General features: G+C 41.9%; 2 protein-coding genes across 3 annotated transcripts; both read left to right on the top strand.

Moving 5' to 3' along the window:
* Nucleotides 1-406: 406 nt before the first annotated feature.
* LOC6635814 (uncharacterized) lies at nt 407-1,726 on the top strand. Of its 2 annotated transcripts, none has more exons than XM_070210049.1 (2): nt 407-620; nt 672-1,726. In XM_070210049.1, the coding sequence occupies exons 1-2, from the start codon at nt 458-460 to the stop codon at nt 1,697-1,699; spliced, it is 1,191 nt and encodes a 396-aa protein (XP_070066150.1). In that variant the 5' UTR covers nt 407-457; the 3' UTR covers nt 1,700-1,726. The 2 variants fall into 2 exon arrangements, with proteins under 2 accessions (XP_070066150.1, XP_070066151.1); XM_070210050.1 differs by having other exon boundaries at nt 436-620; nt 684-1,726.
* A 904-nt stretch (nt 1,727-2,630) lies between these two features.
* Nucleotides 2,631-3,776, top strand: LOC6635911 (putative uncharacterized protein DDB_G0284695). Its single transcript, XM_070210178.1, has 2 exons — nt 2,631-2,725; nt 2,791-3,776. Exons 1-2 carry the CDS (start codon nt 2,668-2,670, stop codon nt 3,615-3,617), a joined length of 885 nt encoding a protein of 294 aa, XP_070066279.1. The 5' UTR covers nt 2,631-2,667; the 3' UTR covers nt 3,618-3,776.
* The last annotated feature ends 10,915 nt before the right edge of the window (nt 3,777-14,691 follow it).

Raw genomic sequence — 14,691 nt, 5'->3', positions numbered from 1 at the left:
AAATAGATGAAAATCTTTTGCAGCCGTTCAGTTAGTTGATAGAGCATAAGAACATAAAATCAATTCAAGGCAATCTTTCAGATGCGCATAAATTAAGGAATACGGTTATCTAGATTTTCTCACATGATCCCAAAAGCTCAGAAAACTATTTTTTAGACATATTTAAAATCTTTATAGCTATGCAAATAGCGCTGACTAATGCCTTATGCTAATTATGATTGGAGCAAGCGTAGGGCACGCCCAGTTCTACTTCTAGTTACATAGATATAGAGATATGTATATATATAGTTCAAGAACCAGTTAGACTCAGGCAGCTGTCAGCTTTTGGGCTTAAATGCGTTCGTTGACTCGCCCGAATGTGTGCCAATTGGACTAATTTATTGGCATGGATTTCTCGAGAATGTCGCTTTGAGCTATCTATGCCCATATAAAAGTAACTAATTGCAATATTTGGCAAATGTTTACCGCTTGGCCGGGCCACAGAGCTGAATGTATAAATAAGACTGTCTTCTGGCATTGGGAACTTAGTATCTTTGATTTTACACACAAAATGCATTCAATCTGGCTCAGTTTCTGCGGCCTATTATTGGTGCTGAGCAGCCTCGGCTGCCTTGAGGCAGGTGGGTAGCTAGAGAGCCAAACGATCTAGCGCGATCAAACTGAAACTCAAGTTTCATTTGCAGCACCAGCCAAGAAGCAGGTGGCAAACAAGGCGGAGCAGCTGGTGCGCGTCTATCCCATCAATGAGGAGCAGTATGAGCGGCTGCTGAAGCTGACCAATGGCAAGAATGTCATTTCGGAGGCACGTCTCACCAGCGCCGGCTTCACTTCGGTGCGCAACACCCTCGACTCCGGCTGGCATTCACTGCTGCGCATCATGGGCCTGACCACGACCAGTTACGCGGAGGAGACCAAGATCGACATCGACGGCCAGCCCCTGTGCGTCATGCAGCGCAGTCTTGCCGACGCTGCGAAGCCCGCTGAGAGCGAGCCACGTGCTCCGTCGGCCCGAGCAGCCGGTGAAGACGATTCGGTTATCAATTGCATTGTGGTGCTCAAGCGGGATCCCGCCTTGGAAGCGCTCAGCTCCAGCAATCCCGACTTTGCGCCCTACTGGTACCATGAAAATGAGCAGCAGTTAAAGCTGGAACCCCAAGCTGCCGAGCTAGTTGCTGAGCAGTTGGCTGCGCCCGAGGACGAGCACGAGCAACGCCTGGCCGCAACGAGCACAGTTGCGCCGCAGAAGCGCAACAAGTCCAAGTCACAGACCAAGTCCAAGCTGCACAGAACTCGCACCACGCTCGACTCCGCTGCGCGTCAATATGGCTCGCCTTATGCTCCGCCTCCGCCGCCGCCACCACCACCAGCTCCTTATGGTGGCGGCTATGGTAGCCCCTTTGGCGGCCCTTATCCCTACGGCGGCTACAACCAGAATCCCTACAGTCAATACAATCCATATGCGCCGCCTTTTGGCCAACAGCCGCCGTTCGGCCCCCAGCTACCTTTTGGCCCACAGCCATACTATCCCTCGCAGTTCTATGGACAGGTGCCTCCCTATAATCCCTATCCATACTATGAGCAGGCCGAGAAGGAAGACAAACACGATGATGATGACGACGACGAAAGCGACGAGTTCGATCAAAGTGCGGAAGGCGAATTTGTGTTGGACTCATCCTATGATCATGATTTTTACAAATAAAATAGCATCAAATACAATTAAACAAAATATAGAAAGTGTTTTGATTGAGATGAAAGCTTAATGAGCTGAAGAGCTCAAAAGGTAGCAAATAAGTTTGAAGATTGCTTTTCAGTTGAACAACATATGAAAAACTTTGATGTTTGATGTTCTAGTTTGATACCTCGTTGTTTATTTTCCCAAATGTGACGGTCACTTAGCTATCATGTCCGTTGGGAACTTCTGAACAAAAGCGTTCCCTTTTCACATAACTGGGAACTTTGGCATATTTGCTAGAAGATAATAAGATAATACTACGTGGATCTGAGGTTTGATCCTCATCAATTAAACTTAGACGACATTTAGACGCGAGCTAGCTAGAAGCAAGGTCTGAGTATAAGGTCTGAGTATAACTATGACTATAACTATTTTGAACAAATTGGAATATTCTGGATTTTGAACTTGAATTTTCGTTGTTCGATTGCCCAAACGAATACCTCCCTCAGAAGACTCAGACGCCGAGGACTTTCCCCAGTCTTTTGAGTAAACCTAGTTTCGCTTAGAAGTATGTCAGTTGGTTTTGTCTCTTAAAAGCTATCTGTTGCTAGGCCAAAAACATTTCGATAGGTCCGCAAAATGGAGCGCATTTCTCTGCCAGCTGCCAGCGGCTAACTAAACCATAAATAAACAGTTATCGTTTAAAAGGCAACAATCATTAAATTTAATCTTTCACATGTTTTGACCAAATCGCATACCCAATTAAGGGCTTGCTGTATTTATTCTGTTGTTTTGTCAAGTTAAAGCAAATTCTTTTGCACAAACTGGGTCAGCGGGTAAATTATGCACAACTGACCAAAGAGTGCCATTAAAGCGTATTATTGTTTAGGGCGTGGCCGTTTGTCAATTTAAATGATAATGTCAGCCGCAGACAGACAAATCTTTATAAATATGTTGTCGGAGCTGTCGCTGTTTATTCAAACGCAGCGATCGACATGAGGTTGTTACTGTTTCTGGCGCTGATCACGCTCTGCGCCGTCGCCGCCAATGCGGGTGAGTAGCTCATCGATCCTGGCCAGCTGCCCCACTCCATCCAACACCATGTTGACTACTTTCAGCCCGTACGCAGCTGCTGCGCATACACCAGGTGACGCGCGAGGAGTACAACGAGCTGCTCAAGCTGACCAGGGGCAAGCCGCAGGTGTCGGAGTCGCGTCTGTTGCGCAGCCCGCTGAGCGGCCTGGCCAGCAGCTACATACCCTCGTTCTTCTTCGAGACAAACGACAAGCCGAGCACAACCACAAAGGGTTACCCGTTGTGCGTGGTCTCACCCAAGGATACCGAATATTATACGCCGCGACATATCAGCTGGAGCTTCGACAATAGTGGCAATAGTCAAAATAATAATAACAATAATAATGATCATGATGACGATGGTGATGACGATGACCATGGTCATGGTGGCGGACATGATGGCGGTCATGGGGGTGGACATGGCGGCGGTCACGATGGTGGACATGGCGGTGGACATGGTCATGGCAATGGCAATGGACATGGCAATGGGAATGGCAACGGCAGCGGCAACAAGGATCGTCCCATTGTCAACTGCATTGTGGTCATCAAGGGCAACAAAAATGATGATGATAACAATGGTGGTCACCAACATCCGCACCCGAATCCCACTCCGAATCCCAACCCCAATCCGAATCCGAATCCCAATCCGAACCCCAATCCCCATCCTCATCCCCATCCCCATCCCCATCCCCATCCTCATCCACATCCTCGTCCGCATCCACATCCCAGTTATCCACTTTATCCACCATTCTACAGCGGTTACCCATGGGGTTATTATCCCGGCTGGTACTTGCCACCACCACCACCACCACCACCGCCACCACCACCACCGCCAAGATGCGATCCCGAAAGAGATCCCGACTGCGAATAGTTAGTGTAAAGTAGTTTAGTGTCAAGAGCGAAAAGTAATACAAATAAATACAAAAATATTCCAAAAATTGTGCTAAAATTGTCGCCGCTTAACCCACTTTGCTAAACAAGAAATCTAAAGTGTGCAACTTGTTGAATCGAAAGTTTATTCTTAACATTTTCCTTGATATTTTCGAATTCTAATTGGACTAAAATCAAATGCTAATTTCGCGTTAGTTCTCAGTTGAGTGCGATCGAAAGTGTTACAAGGTTTGTGAACTAAAAATGCAGAGAAAACCAGTAAGATTTACTTGCCCGACGAGCAGTTACCCTGCACTCAGCTCAGCTTACGCAAAGCTCACCTGGCAGCAATAAAAGTCATATAAATGGTAGATAGACTGAACAGACACAGGCTTGGATGGAGTCCATATTTCGTCCACCGGATCAAGAATATATATGTATTCTTTAGATCACAGACGCTGCCTTCTTCTGCCTGGCAAGTTCTTCATATCCGTCTTTTACCATTCTCATTGCTTACAGGGTATATAAAGGCTTGGTCTAGGCAACAAAACAAGGCCAGGCGTGTAAACAAGTGACACAACACTGTCACTCCCACACACACACACACACACACGCGCGCGCAAATTCCCCTACACACACATGTCGTTGGCTTTTGCTGGGCCTGCCGTTGGCGGCACATTGGAACAACAGCAAGGACAACGCGCTGCTCGGCGAGTGAAAAGAGAATAAATTAAAGAACAACTCAAAATATCTGCGGGGCAATTTTTCACCAACAGCAGCGAAAGTAAGCGTGTGCGTGTGTGTGTCTGGTGTGTGCCACGGGGGCGTATGTGTGCCGATTTGCCAGCCTACGCCCGTTTGCTGTTAAGTGCAAGTGCATCGATAGCAACACACATCAGCAAAGAGAGACAGGGAGAGAAAGAGAGAGAGTGAGAGAAAGTCAGCTAGAGAAAGTGCGCGCGTGAGATAAGAGAATGCCTCCCCCGCACTCGCCTATCGACCGTGCCTCTATGTACTGCAAAATAATTACTTTCATATCCAGCGGCAATTAAATTCATTTAGTTTGGCACCAATTTTCCTGCTACGAACTAGCAGCAGCAACAACAACAAAATTGTGGGGGAGACACGCCATGAAGACATTCATTCATGCCACATTCAAGTTGAACCCGTTGACCCACGCTGCCCCAGCCCCAACTACGTCTGGCTAGGCAGCTCTCTAAACTATGTCAAATGTTAACTTTTTTAGCCGCTGGCATTCCGCTTCTATGGCTTACATCTTTTTCAAGGACTCTACATAGTTTATCCATACACGCACCCGCACACCCACACACACACACGCACTTAGCCACGCACAGCCACGCCCACTGTGCGATGGGCCTGCGTTGAAAACAAATTGCTGTAGGCATTGGAGATCTCCATCTCTCTCTCTCTCTCTCTGATCCTAGCTGAAATCAACTGTTGTTCAACACTGCTTTAGAGGATTTGCTAGGCAATCGATTAAAGTCGGAAATCTGTTTACAAATTGATGATGCTAAAATTAATTTTAATACAATGCAAATAACAGTTGCTGAGATTGTTAAATTGAATCAAAATATCAAACTAAATTAAAGAGTTGAACTAGCAATAGAATTCTGGTTCAAACTCTGCGGCAATAGATTACATTTGATAATTATTTATGAAATTCGTTATTTTTGGTTTGTTTTGTCAATTTTAATGCTGTCAAAATACATTAAACTGTTATGCGGACTAACTGAATTATTAGTTGAGGTGCTTTAGACTTATCAGAATCACGTGTCAACTCTCAAGCGGATATATATAGGTTAATAATGTCATTTTATAATCACAGACAGCGCCTTATGTTTGTTTCCACAATTAAACAATTTTCTTCAAAACGAAAATAACATAATTTCTTTGGCTCAAACACGCATTAAAGGTATATTTAATATAATGGCGTCATCTAAAATTAAACGCAGACTAAGCATATATATATCCATATATATATATTTTCACACTTATTACGAGCTCTTGACAAAACTCGTTCAGTGTCAGTTGTAAAAAAGCCCACGCCCACGAGTGTCATTTGGCTGAGACGAAGAATTGATAAGTGCCTTGTGGTTGTTGCGGCCATTAACACGCACATGCACACGCACACACGCACACAATCAAGTGTATACAATAAGAGATATAAGGAAGTGGGGCTCATACACACACACACACACATTCATATATAACGAGCGCCCAACACACGTCAATCAAATATGGCGTCAAATAATCATTAAGAAGCACACACACCAATACACACGCACACGCACACGCACACACACACGCACACGCACACTTGGAGCGCATCATTTTAAAAGGAACAGCAAGAACAGGCTGTGGCTGTTGTTTTGTGGGCGTGGCTCTTGTGTCGGCTGTCATGTAGTTGACATTTGATTTGACTGACAAAAACTGATTTGCGGACTCTCCGGCAAACAACTGAAGAGGGTCCCGTCCGCACAGCTTTGTCAATTTAATAATTGCCAAACATTTTGTAAGACAATATGCATGGAATTATTCGCAATAAATGAAACAAAAAATAATAATAAAAAAAAAAAAAACAATAAAGGAAATGCTACAATTTTGTATAACAATTTTCAAATGGTAGCAAAGTTCACTAACGAGCTGTGATTTTTCCAGCCATCAGGCGAGCCAGAACCAGAAGCAGGACGCTAGACTGCAGGCCAATGCGATTGACGTCAATTAAGTGCTATAAGCGGCAGTCAGGCAGTCAGCCAGCCATTGGCTCGAGTCAGTCTGTGGCCAGGGGAGGTAGGGTGGCTAGTGGATTTCGAGGGGCTGGTTTATTGGTGGCTCGTCTCGTTGCTGCTTTGTTTGCTGCTGTTGTTTGGCAGCTGGTTATGGCATAGGCGCGCGCTTTTGACACACTTTACGGGGCACCTAGCAGATTGATTGCTGCCACTCAATTGGCAACACCGCACAGACGCACACCAATACAGACACGCACACACCAGCACACACACACACAAACTGATACTAACGCATAACCTTTGGGCTGAGCTCGCCTCTGCCTCGTTACACGCAACATTGCGCCAGCGAATGTTGCCTACTGTTTCCTTTTTTTTTGCGCTTTCTTTTTTATACCCTTTAAGAAAGTAGGTTTATTTTTTCACACAATGTGTAACGCATAGAAGAAGACAATTTTAAAAGCATTAGGTATATATACCCTGTGTATATGTAAACAACCTTAAGATCTTTAGGCTCCTATTATCCACGTAGGCCAAGCTTTCGCATTATCGATAACTTGTGTACATGTAATCGATCAATTTTGTATGTAGACGTTATGCATGTACGCATCTATGCATGTATGCATATATGCATGTATGCATATGGATGTATGCATATATGCATGTATGCATATACGCATGTATGCATGTATGTATCTATGCATGTATGCATAAATGCATGTATGTATGTATGCATGTATCCATGTATGCATTATGCATGTATGCATGTATGGATGTATGCATATAAGCATGTATGCATGTATGCATATATGCACGTAGGTATGTATGTTTTTATGTATTTATGTATGTATAAATGTGTGGATGTATGGTTGTATGTGTGTATGCATGTATGTATGTATATATGTATGTATAGATCCTGGATTTTGTCAGATTTCGGCTACCTCCAGCATTTGAGATAAAAAGGCTGTGGCAGCTCGACGTTAATTTCAGGGTATCTGCAAGTCGGTCAATCGCTACTAGTGCAGTCTTACTTCAATTTTTTTCGTTTCAGCCAATGCTTGACAAGCGATTAGAATAAATTACAACAAGCTGGCAAAGCGACAGCAGCCAGAGCAGAACCAAAGCCCGGATAGAGGCTTAACGCATGCATTTGACACGAATGTTGCGGCCTGGCAGATTTCTGCTTGAACAAGCACTCAATAGCTCAATATATGCAACTGCCACCGGCTGTTGCAAGCAGCTAGCTGCTGGCTGCCTGCTGCCAGCTGATTGGTTGAAAGCTTTCAAGTGTTGCATGTGTGTAATCAATTTTAGTGGCGTCGCAAACTTTTTCAATCCGTTGCCATTCAATTAAAATTTTTGCAAAACTTTGTGAGCTCCAAAGTGGCCCTACACACACATGCATGCACAGCAATATATGCATATATATTTTTATATATAAATATTTATTTATACGATATAAAATATATATATTTATATATCTGCTCACTTGTGAGCGCGTTTTTATTGGATTGATTAATGTGCTTTGCCAGCCAACTTGATGAATTGCCATTTTCAAAGGCGAATTCGTGCCTTTGAAGCCAATCGCAATTCACATCTCTTGTCGACAAATAAATATATATATATATTTGAGTATTGATATAATTGAGCTCGGCATATATCATGTTTGTTAAATAAACCTCTTTGCACAGTAAGTCAATTTATTATTTATTTTTTTTAGCCTTAATTGAACAGAAATTTCATTTTTGAACTTTTAAATTGTATTTCAGCAAGCTGTATCAATTTCTCCAATGGACTTAAATATTATTATAACTTTCAAATGTTAAATCCTCTTCGTATTGTTTGCCTATAATTTAATCTCTTTTATGTTATTGTTCTAAGTGGCATACTTCCCGTTTTCCCTTCTCACATTAGTCTATCATTTCTGAGCAATATACATAATCCGAAATGAAACTTAAATAAATATTTTGTATTCGCCTCCAATCACCATAATGCGAGCTGCTATGCCTCAAACATTTCTTCAATGTGTTAGACATTCAATGAGGCGCACATAATGCCGCCTTGAAGGGCATTTAAGTCAAATTTAATTAGTTTTAATTATAATTTGACTGCTGGAAAATGTTGCCTGACATTTCCAATTAGACATATGCTTTAAGCTCTGACAGGAAAATGGCCAACTGACTTTTCAATTGCACGTAAATTATTTTAATGGCATTAAGCTAACTAGTTAAATTCCCACACACACACACACACAGAGAGACTTGAGCATCGTTATAATTTTGCATGCAGGCGAATACAAAAGCCTGACGTGAGAAGCAAATTTGCCTTTGTGTGTGAGAGACTAAATTGAAATTCTATGCAAAACTTAATCAAAAATTGTTTAGCAATGCACAAGCAGAGCACAGCACAAACAACAACAACAACACATACACACACACACACACACACACACTTGAGAAATGACATCAAACTTTAGAAGAAATTGAAAAATAATAACAAAAAAGTTGCCGTGGCAGCCGCAGTAGCTGTTGTTCTTGTTGTTCATGTTTTTCTTGCTCTAATTTAATGCGTAGAGTTTTCTTTTCAATACCCTTTGAAGGGTTTTTATAAGTGTGTCACAAATTTTATCACGCACAAAGAACGACTTTTTAAAATGAAAAGGATATATATCTTATTTGTAAATCTAATTTCAGGCAGGTTGACTAAGAACCGCTTGCAGCATCACATAACTCGCTATCAGTCCGGATCGAAACAATATATCATATAGTTGCTCTGGGAATAAACTGTCTAAAAAGATCTTTTAAAATTCAATTCGCTTTTGTAGAAATCTCAAGCAGAAGTTGCCATAATATCATGTAGCTGTATAAAGATAATGGAGAATAGCTTAGAAATGATTTGCTATGGCAAACTTTTTTAGTATTGCAAGATATCTAGGCTAAGCTCAGCAAACATCAGTCTCATTATGCTCCACACATATATGCCTCACACTCTATATAAGAACTTGGTCAGAAATATCGCAATTGCTCAAATGCATATCTGATGTTAGGGTATTCAGGCTTTGGTGTGGCACAGAGAAGCGTTCTCTCTCTTGTTTTTTTTTTTTTTTTTTTGGTTTTAATTTATATAGGAGCTTGCAGCACTCGGCACCTGAACTGGTTAGCCGCTGCCTGAAGATGTTGCTGATGCTGCTGCCATTATTCAATCTGATGGAGTCTTAGTAGGCCGCCACTTGCTGTTGTTATTGTTGTTGTTGTGGTTATTGCTGTTTGTATTTTAATAAAAACACTGGCAGCAGCAGCAGCAGCAGCAGCAACAACAACATCGCCAGCAGAGTCGAGAGTAAATCTTATTATTTTATCCTTTGTTATTGCATTTGCAAAGCTGGGGACTGGCTTAGCCGGCGCCTTCTGCTACATTCTCTGTCTTGTTCTTGTTGATGATAATAAATCTGCATGCTGTTGCAGCTTATGGCGAGTTGCGATACTGGGCTAGGCTGGGCTGCGGTGGGTTGGGGTGGGGTGTGGGCTAGCAGGGGGCGTGACAGTCAGTTGGTTTTGATTTTGCTGTCACTTGGACCGGCCCGAACAACGAAGAACGAACAACGTCATATGTCAACTGCATCAATATTTGCATTTTGATTGAAACTTACAAGCAGCAGGCAGCTGGAAAACATTTGCATATGCTAGCATAGAGAAAGCGAGAGAGTGGCAGGGGGAGATCGGGAGAGAGCGCATATACATTCGTCTTGGTTAATCCTTGGCCACTTTAAATGGCACAACACACGCATTTGCTGACTTTAAGACGCTTTGCGTCAATTATGAGCAGACATTTTTCTCTCGCTCTCTCCTCACTCGATATTGTCAATGCCAACTGCCAGTTATGTTGTTAATTTCACTTACAACGCACATTAAATGCAGACATGCGTGCAGTAAATGCAACTGCCAGCTGCCCAGAGCCAACAATTGAACACCCCCTGCCCCCCTTCCGACCCTATACTACCACTTCACCGAAAATTGTTAGCCCACAAAAGCTATTTGAGCATAATCAGTGCAAAGTGCAGGCCAGTCCGGCATCAGCTTTGCTCAGCCTCCCTGCAAATGGCTATTGCTATTAGTATTTACCATGGGCATTGCTTGTTTTGCTGTTGTTGTTGTTGTTGCTGGTTGGCTTTGTCGTTGTACCAAATTGGGTCAAAATGCGTTAAGATATGACGCGCCATGCCAAAATAAATGAGTTAATCAACAGCCAGCGATAACAGCCGCAGTCAGCGACAATTAGTGCAAAGGTTTTAGCCCTCTTCTAGCTTGCAAATTAAGGATTCTTTAATAAGTTTATCTAATCGATAAATGCACTCTACCAAACCTAGTTCCATCTCTAAATACGGTGTGACGAGCTGCAGTTAATACTTTCGATAGGTTGGGTTCGACTCTAACCTAGCATACTTATAAATTGCACTATTAAGTTATATCCGTTCACAAAAGCCTACAATATAATTCATTATTGATGCCGAACTGTGCTGAAAAGTTATCGATTTAAGTGTTAATAGCAATCTATTTGATCGACCTTAGCGTCGTCTCTAAGTAATCGATTAAATCGATTTTTCTCCATCTCTAATTTCTATCGAATGATGGATTATCGACCCTAGTGCCATCTCTACAGCGTATCATATGATGTAAGTTATGTAATCGATCTTTGCCCCTTCTCTAATGAATATCATTTAATTGGTTTAATGAAATGTGACCTATAGAAATACATGTTATCATCCCCAGTGCCATCTCTAAAGCCTTTCATATAATCATTTAAATGTCACGTAACCATTGGCAAAACATTCCATTGATAAGCTCACTCTTAACAAGCTACCAACATCATAATTAAAAGAAATAAATAATTATTATGATAGTCCCGATAAATGTGCAAATGTCAGCAATTCAGTGTCTGAACATGTGTGTATTAAAATATTTCGGCAATATTTGCGGCGCTTTCAAATTAAATAAATCAAAGCAATTCTATGCTATTCCCCAATTCTCCAGTCAACATGAGGCTGTCTGTGATTTCGATAGTTCCCACTGGCAGCAGCAACAGCCCAAAGGCAATCGGCAGTTGTTATGAAGCTAGGTATGAAAATTAATTGGCACTTGTAACTAACAAGGCTTTGCGTGCCACAGACACACAGGCGGCACACACACACACACACACACACACACACACACGAATCCACACTAGCATAACAATGAGATAATTTTGGCTAATTAACCCAGGGCTTGTGCGTTGCATCACATCAATTGGGTCGCAGAATATCGCCCACAAACGGCCCACAACACAGCAGCTGGATTTAATAATTATGAAAAAAAATTTCAATTACTATTAACCCGATGTGGTCGTCCTTGCAATTGATAGACTGAGTGACTGACTGACTGCTCGAGTTCGCCCGGCTGGTTTATCGTAATTAATTTTGCGGCTGTTGCGCTTCAGCTTTGTCGTGTTCCTTTCGCGGAATTTCATTAGAAAGATTGTTTATTAAAAAATAAAGTAAATAGAATAAAACAATAAGTGGTACAAGCGACAACGCAGCCTGGCCACAGAGCCTGACAAGCCGCGGCCCTGTCAGCGCCTGCACTCAGATGGCAAGTTTATCATACGCCCAGTGCGTTTACCCCAGCCCCCCTTCTCTACGGCCTGCCTGACATAACCCGGCTTCGGGCAGGACGCGACTACTATCTTGAGCATAATCATAAAAAGTTATGCGCTTGCTAATTTGATTAATGGCATTTCCTTGGCCGCAATCCAAATTCGTAATGACTCTCTACCCGCCCTCGCCCGCACTCAGCCTCTCATTCTCGCTGGCTAGGAAATTATTATTACTTCTAATTACAACAGACAACAGACAACTTCATTAAGCCAGCAACGGAACTGGCGGGGCATTAAAACAATCGCATCTGGAAATCAAGTGCCGTAAATCATAAAATCTAATTAATGTCTGCCGGGCGAATATCCCCCCACCATCCTTCTAAACGACATGCACACAAGCTGTAAAAAATTCGAAAAAGAAATAAAGCATATATATATATTTTTGAGCGCTTTTTAAAAATTTCATTTCATTTCGATTGTCATGTGGCTCACATCGCGTATACGCAATGTGGCGCATACGTAACGGCTGGGAAATCTGCCAAAAATGGAAAGTTTGCGTATTTATAAAAACATTTTTCTTTTGTGGTCGTTTTGCAGCATAAATAAATGCACCACAAATCGGTTTAAATTGAATTTTAATAAACATTGCTATTGACAAAATATTGTGCCACAAAAATTGTTGATTCAAGCGTTTTCAATTTTCTACAATAACTCTTTCTATACAGATATAAATGTGACTTTGTTTTGGATTAAAATGGAAATAATAACCGATATGGTAAAATATGCATTGCAAATATGTCAGCTGCAAGGGCAATAATACGCTTTATAATAATGAACAATTGTGTTTTGTTAATCGAGTTAAATTTAAATTAAATCAATTTTGTTAAAATAAAATAAATTTATTTCTACAAAAAAGCTTGGAAACCGATCGCCTGCTTTGCATCTGTCTGAAGCTGTCGCGAATTAGAATTAGACAATTGCACTTGATGCAAAAATAAAATATTAATAAATTAATATTGTGGCAAGCCAAGGGTTGCGCATCCAACTTATTTAAGCAAAATGCGAGTGTACAAGCAATTTGCCTGAGCCTGTAGCTTAAGCAAGCTGCATTATATTGATGCCCAACTCAATCCATATAAATATACTTTGATAGACGCTTATCTATTAGCTAAAAGGAAGTCTCGAACGGATGCGTTGTTACGTCAGATTTGTTGGGCAAATATTTGCATGACGCTTACAGCTGCGCTCTCAATAGCCGCCAGAGTGCCTGCATAATTGTGCCAACGTGCGTAACGCCTGGACAAACAGACAACAACTGGCCGTCTCTAGGCTGTGGTATGCAATAGTGGGTAGACAGCGAAGACAGTGGCCACAACTGCTGACCAATTCGCGGCATGCACAAAGCTGATTATCATGGCAGTGACAAGCATATTGGTCACGTTACGCCCCCAACCCGGCTCAGAACGTACGCCTCCATCAGTTAAGAGGCCACATGCACTTTACAAGCGACCAGCCCGTTAATAACTGAAACGTGCCTCAGATGGGCTGTATGGCATTAATGCGACGCTCGGCTGCTCTATTTGCGTACAACTGTTCTACGACTCTCGGCACAGTTGTCTGGCTTTCAGTGGGCGTGGCTGGCGGCCAGTTTAGTACAGGAACAGGACAAAAGGACAACAGCCAGCATCAGACAGTCACAGTCCAAGCATTGCATGCAAAACGACAACTCCATTTGCCAGGTTTTATTTTCAAATACACTTTCTTTTTGTATTATTTATTATGTTATGCAATTCGGAACGCATTTCGAATCCATCTAACTTTAATATGTAAAAATACTTGATTTGAAACAGCGACTTTTCGTTTGATGGTTCGACACGCAGACACCTAACCTGGTATTACCAGTAAATTCACACTCATAATTCAATACAAAGAATAAGCTTGATTTGAACCAGCGACTTTCGGTTTAATAGTCCGACTTATATGACTAACTGGTATTATGAGTACATTTAGATAATTTCCTGGGACTTGAGACATGTTCATTATTTAATAATAAAAAAAGACTCACTTGAACCAGCGACTTTTCATATGATGGTTCGAAGCTCACACAACTAAGCCACGCAGACTCATGGTGTTCGGATCGCAGAGCATATTTACATGGTAATACTCCATATATATGGCTCCCTATTATATCATATCTGTTATGTTAGTTAAAACACTTTTCGTATATTACAGGTATCTCATTTTTCTGCTTAGAGTATTTCAATTTCGGCACAGCTCAACTCTGACGTATTTTTCTTATTTGCACTTTTTTTCATAGCAGTTTGCGTGCAAATTCCTAGTCCCAAGTTTTGTCCAGCTATCACGTTTGGCGCTTAGTCACGCCGAGAATCGCATGAGTCGCTGTGATTAAGTTTTGTTATCATTTCGGTTATGTGCGGCAATCGCTGCATTTGCATTAACTTAAATAACTCGCGCAGTATGTTTAGACTTTTAGTGCTGTTAATAGTCAATTGTAAATAGTTTGATAGCCCTTTTAATGGCAGCTAATTGGGGGGCGGAAAATTGTTGGTTTCTAAACATTAATGCGGCCAACTTTGGCTATAAATTTAATTGCATCACATTGTGGCAGGCAGTACTTTAAGGACTCATCAAACAAGTCCTTGGCTAGCTGCCACTGGACTGTGGCAATGTTGATGCTGA

The sequence above is a fragment of the Drosophila virilis genome, chromosome 5 (assembly GCF_030788295.1).
Source record: "Drosophila virilis strain 15010-1051.87 chromosome 5, Dvir_AGI_RSII-ME, whole genome shotgun sequence".
NCBI lineage: Eukaryota > Metazoa > Arthropoda > Insecta > Diptera > Drosophilidae > Drosophila > Drosophila virilis.
This window is presented reverse-complemented; position numbering and strand designations above follow the sequence as displayed.